The 16,742-nt window shown below is 43.0% G+C and overlaps 1 protein-coding gene, 1 long non-coding RNA gene and 1 other non-coding gene across 9 annotated transcripts; 2 read left to right on the top strand and 1 right to left on the bottom strand.

Moving 5' to 3' along the window:
• Window positions 1–4,184: 4,184 nt before the first annotated feature.
• Window positions 4,185–4,256, bottom strand: TRNAP-AGG. The gene has a single exon. It is a non-coding gene; the product is annotated as a tRNA-Pro (tRNA).
• Window positions 4,257–4,479: 223 nt separating this feature from the next.
• Window positions 4,480–5,483, top strand: LOC120646283 (atherin-like). Of its 3 annotated transcripts, none has more exons than XM_039922926.1 (2): window positions 4,480–5,315; window positions 5,422–5,483. In XM_039922926.1, the coding sequence occupies exons 1-2, from the start codon at window positions 4,546–4,548 to the stop codon at window positions 5,438–5,440; spliced, it is 789 nt and encodes a 262-aa protein (XP_039778860.1). In that variant the 5' UTR covers window positions 4,480–4,545; the 3' UTR covers window positions 5,441–5,483. The 3 variants fall into 3 exon arrangements, with proteins under 3 accessions (XP_039778860.1, XP_039778859.1, XP_039778858.1); XM_039922925.1 differs by having other exon boundaries at window positions 5,419–5,483; XM_039922924.1 differs by having other exon boundaries at window positions 5,413–5,483.
• Window positions 5,484–5,605: 122 nt separating this feature from the next.
• LOC120644519 lies at window positions 5,606–8,322 on the top strand. Of its 5 annotated transcripts, none has more exons than XR_005663783.1 (5): window positions 5,606–5,639; window positions 5,787–6,045; window positions 6,389–6,560; window positions 7,288–7,925; window positions 8,019–8,322. It is a non-coding gene; the product is annotated as an uncharacterized LOC120644519 (long non-coding RNA). The 5 variants fall into 5 exon arrangements; XR_005663782.1 differs by having other exon boundaries at window positions 5,617–5,713; XR_005663784.1 differs by having other exon boundaries at window positions 5,617–6,045; window positions 7,288–7,459; window positions 7,723–7,925.
• The last annotated feature ends 8,420 nt before the right edge of the window (window positions 8,323–16,742 follow it).

Raw genomic sequence — 16,742 nt, 5'->3', positions numbered from 1 at the left:
TGTAAATCAACTTCCTAGTACATGCCTGCCGGCCCAAATATTTACATTCGAGTATTTGACTACTATACTTGCGTGTTGCAATCTAGTACTACTATTCACGAATATAACAAAATACAAGACAGAAAGGGCAATCTTCCAAGATAATTTGACACAAATAATTGTCTATAGGATAAATAGTAAGTTAATAATTGTTTCTAGGATAAATAGTAACTTTACTGAAGATTGCCCCCCCCCCCCCCCAAAGAAAGGTAAAAATCATTGATCAGCCCTTTCTTTTGAAACTAATTTGTATATATACCTCAAAGTTTAAATAATAATACCTAATAATCTCGGTCCATTTCGTGCATATAGCCTCATCATAGTCTTCTACGTTCGAGGTGAGTTATGTACGCATGGTTATTATAGAATCTTTACTGCAGAACTATAAAGTACACGTAACAATGCCATAAAAAGGGAACATATGTGACACTGTCAATAGATGCAACAAGTAACAAGCACAACATGTTCCCAAGGCTATCTATGGTAAATTAAACTATTAAGGTTTGATACAGTTAATAAGCTATCATGTACTAACTAGCTTACTTAACCTGAAACTTTAGCTGTCCAAAAGTATACAGTGTACTAACTTTTTTTTTTAACTTTTTAGCGATGTGCTAAAAGAAAGGCTTAAAAACGAAAGCCCTTTTGGTGCATGACCACGGACGCAAAATCGCGAAAAGGCGCCTGATGCATGTCCCCGTTTCTTTTGGCTAGTCTAGAGGGAGTGCGTGTGCGTGTCTCATAGGATAGGGCCCAACAATAATACCATTGCCGCGTACTACGTTCTTGTGTTACCTTAATGTAAATCGCCGAGCATGGGAGGGCCAGCGTGCAAAATGTGAACCGGATCAGGAGGGCGACAGTCGCACGAGAAGATATCGAATCGCGGCTTCGCAAGGCCAAAATCGAAATCCCAAGGGATGGATGGATGCGCTGGCGCTGCAACGCCCGGAACAGCGGGCAGTATGGCTGGGGAAAAAAAACCCGATACCCGAAGCCCGAACCCGAAAAACCCGAGCCCGAAAAACCCGAACCCTAATACGGGTTCCAGCCCACGGTACCCGAAATTAATACGGGTAGTTCGGGTTTTGGGCCACGGTACCCGAAATACCCGATTTACCCGAAAAAATGGTCAGCCCAATAGCCCAAATAAATTGCAGCCCAGCCCACCACCAACAGTCCAACACCAAGCGTCAAGTCTAACCCTAACCCCACGTCGTGCGCCCAGGCCCCAGACGGCCAGACCCAGACGCGACTCGCCAGACGCCCCGACCCCGCGCCGCGCCGCCGCCCCCCACGCTAGCCCCAGCCGCCCACCGCGCCACCGCCCGCCGCCACCGGCACCACCTTCCGTGTGCGTCTGCGCCTGCGCGAGCGGCCGAGCGTGCAGGCCCCCGAGCCCGAGGCGGCCTCTTCCTCTTCTTATCCCCGGTGACCTCGGCTTCCTGTCCACACGACGGCGCCGCCCTTCCACTCCGCCTCGCACCTCCACGCAACGGCGTCGCCCCTCCACTCCTCCTCGCGCATCCACACAATGGCGCCGCCCCTCCGATCCGCCTTTGCCTTCGCTGGATCCAGCGAGCCGCGTGTCCTCTGCCTCCACCTCTTTGCCGTCGTCGTCCACCACTGGGGTCGTCGAGTTCGCCACTCGCCGCATCCACGTCGAGGACAAGGTCATCAAAGCCCATATCTGGGACACCGCTGGCTAGGAAAGGTACGCGCCCCAGATCCGTCTGAGCTCTGCGAGGCTCATCGATCCCCTTCCTCCTATATGATCTCCGATTGGTCTGTCCGTTAGCAATTGGTTGGTCTGCATCGTATGGATCTCTGTAGCTTAACTTGGTCAGTGACCCCCTAGTTGCCAATACGATTCCAAGTAATGCCTCAATAAGAAGCTGCTCGATCTCCGGCCGGTCTATGTATGCACGTACGTGTTTTGTAATTTATATGTTCGCGTGTGTGTGCTGCTGCGGCTGATGCCAGTGTGTGTTCTTGATTGTTGCATTGCGCCCTCAGCTAAATCAAGCAATATATATATATGTGCACTTGCTAGTCGTGAATTTTACATATATAAGCTTTTCCAAGTATATGTAAACTCATCATGTACTACATACTACTTCCTTCTATATATCCATCTGATTCCAAGTAATGCTAATGTTCTTCCTTGTCGCTTTCAACATCTGATTCCAAGTTCTATAAATGCTAATGTTCATGTCCCCGATAGTGATCAATTTCATGTGCTGGCATCTTAGTTTCTAGGATTGATTGAACTGTTCTTATCAAAAATTATATAGTGCCAAGTGTGCTTAACATACTTCTGAATTATGCCATGCATATTTAAGTTTCAGTAAACTTTTCACTACTGCTATATGCCTATATGTCTATTCAGAAGTCTGATTTAAATGCCTCTCTATTCAGCGACGGCCGACGGCCAGCAGGGGCAAGGGGCTCTCTAGCCGGGTCGTCTACATCTTAGAAGGTAATATTATCATTGTCATTGTTAATTTGCATCCCTGTCTTATTGCTTTGTGTGCCTTTGCATGTAGGCTGGTGCCGTGGTGCATGGTGCTGGTGGGTGCCTGGGTGGTTTGGACTTTGGTGCCTGGAGGCGCAGCTTCATCTTCATGAGAGTCGTGTTTATCTCTGTTGAGTGCTTCAAAACTATATTTATTAATTGTGATATTTGAAGTGTAAACTGTCAGTTTGGTCATGTACTGGTAGTGTTGATTATCTCTGAAAACCTCATGTTTATCTCTGAACATGTATACTAGTGACTGGGCATGTTTATTCAGTTACTCAGTTTGGTCATTCAGAGTTAAGCAATTCGAGTAGTTCGGGTAACCCGAACCCGAACCCGAACCCGAAGTTTTCGGGTACCCAAATTGTCGGGTTCTGGTTTTTGTCAGCGAATTTCGAGTTTTAATTTTCAAAACCCGAAATTTTCAAAACCCGAAATACCCGATTCGAACTTTTCGGATAACCCGAACGCCCAGCCATAACAGGCAGCCGTCGTGGCTACGGCCAGATATGAAAAAAAAATAGAAAGGAGAGAGACACAATCACACAAACGAGCAGGCCATGGCGTACGGGCCGAACCGCCGGTTGGGCTGTCGCAGTCACGGCACGGGTTGGATTATTACGTCAGTCAGAAATCGTCGGAGAAGTATAAGTGGATGTTTGACCACGACGTAAAACTATGGAACCGTATGCTTTTGCAATGGATGTGTTGATGCTACGTTCGTCCTCCATTTTTTTTCTTCTATAATAACATTACCAAATTCATTTTATTGAGTACTTATTTTGTTATATTTTCTATAGATATGAACAAAGTTGGTTAAATTTTATTTAGCACAAATTTAATATGATGTGTAAATAAAAACACAGAGAGTAGTACCTTTTGTTTTAGTGTCAGACGTAATTGTCTAAGAAGTTTAAGTGGATGTTTTGGCTACGTAAAACTACGGAACCTACCGTATGTCTCTGCAAAGGTTGCTGTTGATGTTACGCTCGTCCTCCATTTTTTTGTGTCCACTGTTTTCGTGTCCGTATGCATACTTCTCATCCTGAATTTAATTAGCTTACCTCGCGGGAAAAAAAAAGAATTTAATTAGCTTGCGCGGCCAAACATACCGGTAAATCAAGCATCACATGCATGCCCATCTGTTTAGAATCCTTTTTCTCAACTTGCAAAGAGGCCCCACCTGTCCACCAATACAGGCTCGTTCGTGTGACGCACGCACACGGACAACAGGCAACGCAACGAGCTGCTGAGCTGGTCTGCCGGTGTACGTGACGGAAGCTGCTGAGGCCGAAGAGAGCTGCTGCAACGCGTCAAGAGATCGGAGACAGACACGGAAAAGATGGTCCAATAATGCTTTTTGGTACTACGTACTATACACATGCCCGTGCGTAATCAGGGTGTACTCTCCTGTGTGTAAATTACGTTCCATTTTTTTTTGAAGAAATATTCTTTTCATTTTTTGTGACAGCTTATATTTCATTTGTGGCCTCGTTGGGCTTGGATTCCACTGTTTTTTCGGCCTTCCTCCTCAGCGGCCGTGGGCCCGTGACCCAAGGGCCCCAATCGGGAAATGGCAAGGTCCACCGGGCTCATCAAGAAAAAAGAAAAAAAAACGCAAAACATTGGGGCATTCCGAGAATTGAACTCGGGACCTCTCGCACCCTAAGCGAGAATCATACCACTAGACCAAATGCCCTCGTTGTTGCACCCAGTTGCCTATCTAAATAATCGATGCCTCCGACGAAGCTATGCATTGTCAAATACTCCATTTTACAGAACATGCATGCAGTTTATAGACAAGAAACCATGGCGCAGAACATGCATGTTGACCGGCAGGCATTTCTATATATGATTCGTGCGGGGTTCGGCGGGCGATCAGGTAGGCCACGTCAGTAAAAAAAAATTTCCGTTCCAAAATTTACGGTTACCATTCACCCGGCTGCTCCCTTCGCGAAACATCGGCCACACCTGCGAGGCTGCGAACCATGGGGCCCTCCCCGTCTCCCGCGTGGATTCCCTTCCCGACCGCCGTCTACCGCGCTGCTGCTCCGCGCCGTTCCCGTCCGCCGCCGATCCGCGCCGTCCCCGGCGCCCTCCCCCCCTCTCTGCGCCCCATTCGATCTCTCAGGAAGGATCCCGTCCACGGCTCATTCGAGTGCTTACCTACTCCTGTGCCGCACGACCGCCTCCGCCTGCCGCCTCCGTCCTCCTTCGGGCTGGCTCTCCACCGCCGCTCCCCGCCGTCTGAGCCGTGGGTGAGCCTCGCCGCCCTACAGTCTCCCTTGCGCGCGCCGACCCTGCCCCCGCTTGCCTCCCTCGCCGTCCTGCCTGTCGGCGTCGGCGTCCCGACGTGGCCTCGCCGCCTTGCCTCTTCCCGCACGGGTCGCCGCCGCCGCCCATCAACCCTGCCACTGGCCGCCGAAGCGCGTCTCCCCGCCCGGGCACTGCTTCTCCTTGCCCTTCCCCGCCCGGACAGCTGCCGCTCATCCCCGCCGGCCGTCCTCGCGCGGCGGTCGCCATCCATCCCCGCCGATGTGGCACACGCCATGCGCTGCCGCCAAAGGAGGCGCGCCGGCCGCCCCTCCCCGTTCGCGGACACGTACGCGATGCACAGCCGAGCCATCGGCACGGAGCGTTGGCCGCCCCGCCATGCCATCGGTAGACGCTCCTCTCTTGTGCGCATGTCCCCCATCCTTGCCAGCCGCTCCTCATCGCCTCTCGTGCGCCTCTGGATCCGCGGTCCTCGGAGAGATAGGTGCGCACCCGCTCTCCCCAATTTCTCCTCCGATTCCTTCGCTGGCTCATTTTTTCCCTGGCAATTCGTTGCACGGGGCATCACTGCCGGCTCCTAGGGGCAGCAGCTACAGGCTATGCCGGTAGGCTGGCATCTCTTTGAGGAGAGGCCTCACCCGCAGACCGACGGGCCTGCTCAATTTCCGCACGCTTCGGTTCTATCTAGTGCAGACAAGAGCTCATAATTGGGTGTGTTTTGAGGGCATTTTAGTGGACTAAAATCAGGAGCCTCAAGTGGTTCCTTGGTGTTATCTGGTAGCCTCAGCGCCCTTGTCTCCCCTCGTAGGTTCGTACAAACCTCCTCCTCTCACCAATTACCGCTATTCCCATTTCTTCCCTCTTTCTGCAATGGAATCCGAGGTACCCCTCTCTCTAGGAAATCCAATGGTATTCCAGCAAAAATTATTTTTAAGCACTGAAAGGGATTTTACAGATCCTCTGCCGCAAATTTGTTGTTTCCCCCACTTATGTGGCTGACTGCATAAATATAGAAGTTTTTGGCATCCCCGACCTCGATCTGTTATTACTGCCATTAAAAGAAGAATGCTAAATTTCATTTCCCAGCTTATGCAAAGGTATGTTATGCTTCTTTCATTTCCCAAAGTCTACCATCTCTTCGATCTTTCCAAAGAAACCAGAAAGCGCAAGCACATGAAAATGAAATCCAGGAGCTTCAATCGGCTGCAGAGAAGGTAAATTTTTCTACTAATTTGATTCGCATTATGTAGACAATGCCATGTGATTGCATTAATAGCTTATTATGCCTTTTTCTTTGGTGGGTTTATTCTAAAATTGGGTTTGTTATTTTAATTGAATATAGGATTCTGCAGCTTATCCATACGATACTTTGCTCATAACTTAGCCTTTCATATTAACATGTGGAGGATTTAAAGTAGTATTGCAGGTCATGATCTGTTAATGGTTGAGCCCCTTCAAAATCTGACGAAAGGGACATGCACAAACTTCAATAAATAAACTGTGTATTTTTCCTTCACAGAAATCCATTTCCCAACACTAATTACTTTCCTCAATCAGGCCAAAACCCCTGCTCAACTTCACAACAACAAAGAAGGTGGTGTATGCAAGGTGAACAAAGAAACTGGATATAATCTTTGTGATCAGACTTCGTCGTGTGCTCCGATGATTAGCGGACCTTTACCTCACCAAGCTACATCTGTAGCTACTATCACAGCAGGCCAACAGCCAGGTTTGTCCACTAAGAAACAAACAGATACCTGTTACATGCTTTTTTATGTGCCATTTACACCAATTATTCAGTGTCCAGAGGATGAAATATATGTGCCTACCCTGTCAGCAAATCATCCTAAAATTTATCTAAATCTGACAACTTTGGGGGTACAAGAAACCTGTCAACCACATGCATATAAATCATTAGCTACCTGCACAGTAAAGCCTTTCCTTTGACTTAAAAACTGCACTATCCAAAGTTACTCTGTAAGTGGCATCTCTATTAGTTACGCAAAGTTGTACTTAGATGGTATACTAGAAAATGCATGAATGCTGCCTAAACCTTATTTGTTCCGTCTTATTCAGAACTATTTAGTTCCACACCGCACTACAGATACATATTGGTTCTTGCTGCATGTATATTTGATTAGGATACAATGAAATTTTTTAGAAATCTACTACCACCTAATATTTCTTGACAAAAGACCTTCATATTCAACAACTTACCACCACAGCTTACCCTGCTAAGCAAATGATTTTAAAACAAACTGAACACTACATTTCTCTAACCCACTACTCAGACACTACCTGTGCAGCCTAGCGTTTGCCTTTCACTGCTCATACTACTTGCTTCTGAAATGACCATATTATTTGTTTTCGCTGTTTTTTAGGTCTGCCCATCGCACGGCTCATCAACAGAATTGGAAGAAACCGAGCTACTGAGCTATCCCTAACCATAACTGCAGAAGACAACTCCCAGTTGCCTCTTGGAACTACTGAACAAGTTGAAGAAACAGCTGGCTTTACTGCTCCAGTCATGTTTCAGCCCCCTTCCCTTGAGATGACAATCCCATTGGTGGACACTTTCCTCGCTTTGTCAGTTCAGATCCCGTTCAGTTATATACCCGTGGAGAAATGGTATGTCTTCCAAGCTTTTGTAGTGGCCACAACAGCATTTTTTATCTGGAAAAGGTTGCTTCACTTCATCTTCAACTGCTGTGGTCTGGAAATACCCCATATACCACAATGGATGCGTGCTCTTATCGCATACATAAAGTTACATCTTTCTACCACCCTGTATGCGATTAAATGTGGTTGACCTTTTATTATGAACTAAGACTGCGTCACATCATGAACACTTTTATGGGCAGTCGTCTTTATCCTTTGTCTACCCAAAACAGAAACAAGTTTGAAGGAAAGAGCGTCCAAGACCTTGATGCTTCAATTGATTCCCCCTGTTGTACTAACAGTAATCCAAACAATTGAAGCTGTTGTGTTCCTAGCTGGACGCTACCTGGTGAGTCTATGCCTGTTCCTTCGAAGATTCTTTGCAAACTATTAAACCAAGGATCCTTTGTAGATTGCAGAATAGCTTGCTCCAATGGTACCTCTCTAACACCAGAAAAGAACACAAAAATTGATCTTCTTTATGCTACCTAAACTAACATCTTATATTTAGAACATCATTTTTATGCAGGATGAAACAGGATGACAAGAGCAATCATCTGTGGAATCAGATTTCGTCCATTTTAAAATGCCCTCTTGGACCGCATATTGAGCAACTTAGCTTACCACGTAACCAGCATTTCCTTTATTATGCCATGCTGCTGCTAAACATGGTTACCAGCTGCCACGACTTCTATTTATTTGCACCTTTAACTTCCTAGACCTTGTACTATATGCAACATTGGTTCCTAATGTATCTTCTTGTTGTATTACCTGTGTGATTTATGTCATTTACAGTAAATGAGCTGATGAACCTTATGCACCAGTTCTCGGCTGTCAGCGAACCAACATATCAACTCCTAAATTTATATTTTAGAGTGCCAACTATTCCGAATTTCTCTTCATTTATGGCTGTTAGGAAAGCATGATACTTCTACTACAAACAAATCTTCCTTCGAATGCCAATGAATGAAACAAGGCAAGAAAACAACACGTGATACAAGAAAAATCGCATCATGCATTTGAAACATCAATCATTATAATTACATAATTAAACCATAAAAAATGCCAAAAATCTACGCGCGCGCAACGCGCGCGCAATCCACTAATTTAGAAACTACAGGCAGCCGACGGGGAATCACGTACCTGTCCTGAGTTTTCTTTTCTAGAAGAGTGAAACTCTCAGTCCATGTAGCTCGACCCAACTCCCGGCACAATAGGTGACAGACATTCAGAGTGCACCGGCAACAGTAGTAGCATTGACGATTTGGCACTTAATCAATCTGACAGCGATAAACTCTGCTACAAAAATAATTTGTAGGAACGTTTCGTGTTTCTCCTAGGAACAGATCAAAACGTAACCCGCTCCTACAAAGAGAGAAGAACTACTGTAGTAGTTGATCCACCCCCTCAAAAATGCATTTCTAGGGTTGGTGATGGTGTCACCCCCTAAAAATGAATTTGAAGGGCAGGTGATGCCATGACTCGCCTTTACAAATGGTCTCAAAAAATTAATAGTTTTTTCATATGATCTCGGATGAAGACAAATTTTATACCAAAATTATTGAGCTTGACGATATATAAAATTTTATAGTAGATAACTTTTTCGTCATTTAATAGTACAAAAAATTATTATAATTTCTCTAGTTTTAAAATCTATAAGTTTTGTTTTGTTTTCAAACAACCTCGAACGTAGAGTAGTTCCATATCAAAGTTGTAGTGGTAATAAAATCTAAAATTTTATAGTTTATAGATTATTCATTTAAGACCATTTAAGATCACAAGATTATTTACTAGTTGTGCTCTACATATGGTTATGACTATATATAGTATCTCATACAATCGATTTGTAGGGATGGCGGGATGGGTGACGCCATGACCTGTCCCTACAAATATATTTGTAGGCTATGGACACGTTACCCGTCCCTACAAATCGATTTCTAGCTGCGAGAAGTAGGAGCGGATACCACACCCGCCCCTGCTCTTAAAATTCTTTTTTTGTAGCAGTGAAACATCTGACACATGGCAAGATACTACCTGGTATTTAACAGCGCATTGTTTTGCATTGCGCCATTTAACACTTGACAGGCCCTACGTGTTGGAGATGTGTGAGGCTTTCGATCAAGGCGTTCTTGATTCATAAAGACGGCAGCTTTGGAATTCTTTCCAAGGATGTGGAACCAATCTATGTCAGAGCCTTGGTTCACCGAGATAAATTAAGCCCTTCCCCGCCATGACCCGACGCAGGGGGCGGGCCCAGAATGTGAGATTTGGGTTTTCAACATTTTCAAAGGTTGAAATTTTTTTGGCTAGCTGCCGCTATGCGTTGTAGGGCTGCTCGTCTCTTCGCGAGCCACCGTCGCCCGCCGCGCCGCTACAGTTCGCTGCCGCTGGCCAGAAACAGAAAGAAAGCGGCCACACAGGAGGGGGAGTGGAATTGGGATAGTTGGGGCTAGGGACTAGGGTCGCGACTGGACCGTCGCGGCTATGCCTAGAGGAGGCGAAGTGGACTATTTGAGCACAAGAGGTAATATTAGATTGTGAAGACTTTTTTGTATAGATCATCTCCAAAAGACACCCTAAAGACTATTCTAATTACGAATTTAGGATTTTTAGTGAAAAACCTCCCTCTAGCAGTACTCTATAAACAATCCCTCAAGGTAGCAACCTCATAAATTATCTCTCTTCATTTTTCACATCTGATAGAAGGGGTAGTCTCTAACTCTCTATATCCTTATTTGGCACTAATTGATTCTTGCATACTCTCTAAAGAGGGTAAGATGACTTGTTTTTAGAATGGAAGGAGTACGATTTAAGTATTCTTTTAGAGATACTGTTATTTGCTATTTTACTATACATATACATGTTATACACTGTGTATATATTTTTTTTTGAATAACCATGCATACATGGTAGGGCCCGCCCCTGACCCGACGTCATCCAATGCAAGCCCGAGGTCCTGTACTCCTAGAACAAATGAAAGACATCATGATCATGAAGAGGAGGGCCCATGTCATACTTCACCAAGAAAAGACAGACCAGATATGGTAAGAAGGAGAAAGCACGCACAGGTAAAAATCTTGTATCTGATGGTCAAATTAACCCTTTACATGGAAGCAATGGAAAATATCTGGGTCACGAACAATAGCGTGCACGCGAAGGGGGATTGATCTAGTTGTATTGGAGGCCCACTAGAAACAGTTGTTTATAGCAATACCAAAAAACGTGCTATTCCTTGCAATAAGCGTATACCGATTGCAACAACATTATTACAACGATAAAAAAATAGTGGCAATATAAACATATTGTTGCATCCAGTGACACCAGTGGATGCAATATCCACCTACCTATTGCAACACCACCAAATACTCTTTTGCAACTCAATTAACCTGTTGCATTAGGTCCTGTTTGGTTTCAAATAAGTCACCTACTTATAAGTCAGGTGACTTAAAACCATTGATTTATAAATCAGGAGTGTTTGGTTGTTAAGTGACTTAAAAGGTGTGGGCCCCACGAGGAAAAGAGGGACTTATAAGTTTTAAGTTGGGGTGGAGCTGTTTAAAACTTATAAGTTGAGGTGACTTATAAGTTAGGATTGTTTGACAAATTAAATCACTTTTTTCACTTTTTAGCTTATAAGTATGTGACTTATTTGGAACCAAACAGAACCTTACTGTCACGCAAATGCAACCACAACCAAATTGGTTACAATATCACCAAATTATTGCAATGAAAATAATACTAATGCCATGCCAATTCGTCATTGCAACACCCACAACCATTTGCCATGCAAATACAAAAAAATGATTGCTATAGGACCTTTTTATTGCAACTGAAGACATATATAACCCGAAGCTGCTGTCAATGTGCAGCCCGCACGTGGGTGGGCCCGCAGCAATTATCCAGAGCCTCCTCCTCCCTTTGCCCGGATGTTCTTTTCCCCTTCCCTTTTCCTCCCTTCTTTTTTTTTACTCTGGGTCGACCATGTGTGAGTGAAGGCGCCAGTGCTGGGTCGCAGGCACCGGCGCAGGGCAGCTCGTGCGAGCAGAGCGGGAAGCGCAACTCGTGGGAGCAGGGCGAAACACCGGGTCTCGGCCAGGAGCAGCCAGAGCTTCGCGCGCTTGAGCCCCCACCCCCACTCAGGAGCAGCCGGAGCTCCGCGTGCTTCAGCCCCGCGGGTTACGGTGGCGACTGCAGCAAGCAACGACGGTGGACCTCCGCGCGGCTGCAGTTTTCGGCGAGCCTGGCCACATCAGCTCGGTGGCGGGCTACGCTCCATCTTTTCTTTTTTTTTCTTTTCATTTTCTTTTGTTTCAAGCAAATAAATCTGTAACATTTCTTGTAGCTATAATTTTTCTCCCAAATTTTCACACGTCGATTTTTTTCACAATTTTTTCAATAACTCAAGTTTAATTCTGAAAAGTTTTTTACGAACATTTTTTTGCTGCTTTTTACTTAACATATCTCCCCCACAATTCATAACATTTACTATCAAAAAAATTTTCTGTAAAAAAATTCTTTCGTGGGTCATTTGCTGCACAAACTTTTCAATACTGAAAGGACCGTGATGCCGCCTAGAGAGAGGGTGAATAGACGTACTTACAAATTTTCACTCAAATGCAGTGGATTAAGTTCACTGTCTGCCAAACCCGGAACTTCCGAGTTTGCAAATTCGAAACTTCCGGATTTGACCAGAATAGCAGGTATACTCAGAACTTCCGAGTTTTGCAACGCGGAACTTCCGAGTACACACAGAGCAGAGTGACTAAGTGACTAAGATAAATATAGTGCAAGTAAATTGATAGATGTTCAACCTCCAAATGTAGAGTATGTTCAGTGAAGCTTCTTGGACAGTTTCACAAAATTCCTGCACACAAATATGTTACCAACGAGGTAGATTAACCAAAAACACAAAACTCACAAAGAATGCAATGAAAAGTAGAACAGCGGATACACAAAGATTTGTTTCACCGAAGTTCAAATTCACCACGTCCACCACATGTATATCCTAGTCTCCGTTGAGGCATCCAAGAAGAACACCTTCTTCTTGAGCTATCTAGCCTTGCCTTAGTAACCCGAGTTCCTAAGAGTTCTTTCTCGATGTAGAGATGGTACAAATTTTCCGGGGCACATCACAATCGTTGGGTGCTCGCGGGCAACACCTAGCCATCTAGGAGCTACAATCCTAAGAGTAACAAATACGAAACACACGATTTTGGCTAATCTCAAGTGCTCAAGGTTTCCTGTGCTCTTTTATGCTCTCTAGCAATCTCTCTCTCAAACCCAACTCAAAGATATTACAAGGATCACACAATCTCATAAAAAGAGATTGGAGAGAGCTCAACTATGGCTACCAAGTTTCTTATGACGACCAGCAAGAAACTAAACAAAGCCTAGAACAGCAGCCCACCAAGAAGGGGGCTAAAGGCTATAAATAGCCAGTCCCAAAGAAACTAGCCGTTAGGTGACAGTTAGAACCCGGAACTCCTAGATTCAGTAACCCGGAACTTTCGGATTTTCAAACCAACTAGCCGTTAGTGCCATGTGTACCAAATCCGGAACTTCCGGATTACCATATCTGAAACTTCCGAGTTGGCCCTGGCAGACAGGTCAAAATGTGCACGTGAGGCTTTTTGTGTCTCTCTCAACTTTCTTAGGTTACTTGAGCACTGAGACTAAACCAAAAACCATTGTGATACATCCCTCTTAATAGTACGGCATATCTATACTCAAGATCAAAGATAAATTACATTTCAACTCCTTGAGCTTCTCATTTGTATTTCATGCCGTGCTTGATCAAACTCAGACTGAGGATTGCATCCAACTTTGCTTCTTTACTTTGAGCATATCTTCCTTGAGCTAGTGACTTGAACCTTTATCTTTGAATGAAATTCACTTCTAGTTCAAATCACCATCTTCACAATATGATTCTAGTAAGATTTGATATTTTGCCAATATGAACACCATACATGACCAAGATTCCTCAAGTTGAATCCAAAGAACATTTCTTCACCCTAGAATTGGTCATTCGGCACAACCCAATTGCCCTTCTCCAAGCTTAGTCCCTCGAAACACTATCCCGGATTCTAACTCTTCATCCTTGCATCACATAGAGCTTCATATACACTTGTATCATATTTAAATCAACAATGAAATCCAATCTTGATTTACAAGTCTTTTAGAATGAATGATACCTTTCAATATGAAATTCTCCTTATTTCTTAGAATTCTTTGGACTTGATCATTATCGGTTTCTTTACTCACGCCAAGCCGTCGCTTATGTAGCCTCTTGAAACTCGCCTTTTGATCTCATCCATTTATTCACAAGAGCCCTCTTGAACTCACATTGTCTTGTGCCATTAGAATGAAAACCATTTCTTCAATTGATTTGATCATCAGCAAGCCTTCTACTTTGAGACCTCACATTTGAATTAAATTATATTCCTTTTTACTTTTCATACTTGCTAGGTCAACATACATCATATACATTTCTTATAACAAGCTTCTCCAAATTTGAGACTATGCATAAGCATATAACTTTGTCTCATTCACAATACCTTTGCTTGTCAATATTGTCTCATTTGATCATAGCATTACACACGTCTTGTTGTATGAGCCTTTTATTGTTAAACATTAATCCATCTCTTCACATAGATAACTGATATGATGATTAATTCTTGCTCATATACTCAACAAGATGGTTAGTCCTTTAATCGTGATGTCAATCAATCCACCAAAACTCACTAGGAGCCTAGGTGCTCTTTCAAATACCTCAAGCATATTTTGAAATATTACTTTTTAGTACAAAAGTTTTTTTTACTATTTTTTTTCTGGCTGAGCGGACGCAACTATCGTGGCAGCGGGGGATCGGGAGGGCTTCCAGGGACGTGAATCCATGGATTAGCGCTCATAGCTGGTTTCCGAAAAGGGAAATGTATGGGAACTGTGGATTAGCCAAATGTGGAAAGGTGGAGTTTGTCGTAAATCGACGGTACGGATGAAAAGTAACGGGCGACCACCGTATGGTTTGGGAAGCCCATATTACCACCACCGTATGGTTTGGGAGCAATTTAACACGCTATTGCACCCAAATTAATGGGGTTGCGATTGTGACGCGTGGCAACAGGGAGAAAAAAACCTTGTAGTGCTACCTCAGTATATCAAAATACCAATGTTTAAAATAGCCGGCTATAATCACCGTTATAGCCCGCTATAGTCTTTGGAAGAGGAGAAAACTAGGATATGCATCTTTTAGACCTAAAAGGCTAAATCCTCTAATAGTCCGCTATATCTTGCCATAGCCGCTAAATTAGTATTTTAGCCCTAAATTAAGGGCTTTTTAGCCAGCTAAACTATATAATTGATTTTTGTTTATTGTTAGTTTAGTATTTGTTGAGAAATCATTGCCTCTAACTTGACACCGATTTTCGAGGAATGGTATCAAATTAGCATGATACACTTCTTCCGCGGACCCTGTACCCACACTATATACCAAGAAGACCATCACCTATACACGAATATGGGCAGGGCCGACTCTATAGTTTCAAGGGCCCTAGGACGAACGCGGTGTTGTGGGCCCTTTTATATATATTACATACATTTTGTCATTTGTATAATGTAAATTTATATCTAATTTTAAAGCATTTAATATTTCAAAATAAATTTTATTTTGGTCCAACATGTGTCACCGACAAGTGAATTCAAAGCATATATAATAAGAATCAGACAATAACACTACATTGTAAGTCTACCTTAACGGACTCGAATACAATAAGAATGTGAAACACAACGAAATCCATATTGAACAACAATATTTACATGTATGGGATCTTTAACCGTGGCTACGCATGAACATATTTAGTCTTTTTATATATTTAGATAACGGTACAAATAAACATTGATGAGTCATGATACAAATCCGATAATATAAGTTAACTTATAAAAATATATTTCTAGTTTGACCAAAACAATACCAATATTACAATAGAAATTATAAAAAAATAAAGTAGATTATCTTGAATTAAAATGAGAAGATGATGAACGAAGGGCCCATAAAGCTCCTAATACAAAATAAAGACATGTGATGTCCGCGATTGTTGATGTTAGCATTAACAGATTTTATGTCGATTAGGAATAAAAATATTTGCTGAGTAAATATATTGCAATCAACAACAAATGAGAAAATTGAATACTAGCTAACTAATAATATAGGCACTAAGAGACTATGTTTTTAGAGTCCAATGTTTGGCAAATAGCGGCTGTGAGCAATACATGTATATTAATATGAATAGATATTGAGCTGAAATATTTGTGTGTAAATATACATTGGCGTCCGGAATTATGGGCCCTTAACTAGCTTGGGCCCTAGGTGGTCGCACTTTTGGCCTACCCCTAGAGCCGGCCCTGAATATGGGAGACCAACTTTATTTGGAGATTTAAATATTTATTCACCATAATTTAGTACAACACAAGACTCTTACACTCTTTATGTGGCACCCTACCATAACACTACTACTTTATATGACAACCATACCATTTTTTACTTGAGACCTCATATGTCATAGTATGGCAAGAGGGGAGGGGAGCACCCCTATTAATAGGAATCCATGACTCATGTTTTTTCCATGTGTTAATCTTATACACACTTCCTACAAAATATCTAACTCTAAAATTTTTTCTTATACTTATCTAATCATACAAATATCTAGTTTCTAAAGTATTTCATATTTTACCATGAAGCATGACAACCATGGTTCATGCATACTCTTTAATCTTCTAGAAGCTTCTCACAATATGCATTACTATTTTCAACAGTATTGAACTTCATCATTTACAAAACTTTGTATTTTATTAGTAATGAGGGAATGAAACTCTAGACGTATTTCAGTGCATGATTTTCGCTACCGGTATTTTAGTGCAAGATGTAATGAACTTTGTCACATGTATCTGTTTGATTTGATATTTTGAACATATAAATTCTGAACTTAATTACTCAATTTGCAAAACTGCTAAATAAGGTTAGCGGAAGCTATATCCTGCTATAGGCTTCTCTTAACCTCTGGAAAACTAACCGATAAACGTACTAGCCCGCTATTTTTAACATTGCAAAATACATATGCATATATTCAAAGCAATCCAAATGAACCTTAGCATTCTTTTTCTAGAAGTTCTTACTCCAAGCCAGACAGCAGTATTTTTCTCTCACAGCAAATTAGCACCAGCCACCAGCCACAACCAGCCGAACAGAGTGAAGTAC

The sequence above is a fragment of the Panicum virgatum genome, chromosome 8K (genome assembly GCF_016808335.1).
Source record: "Panicum virgatum strain AP13 chromosome 8K, P.virgatum_v5, whole genome shotgun sequence".
NCBI lineage: Eukaryota > Viridiplantae > Streptophyta > Magnoliopsida > Poales > Poaceae > Panicum > Panicum virgatum.
Note: the sequence above shows the minus strand (reverse complement) of the source record. Positions and strands in the feature narration are given on the sequence as shown.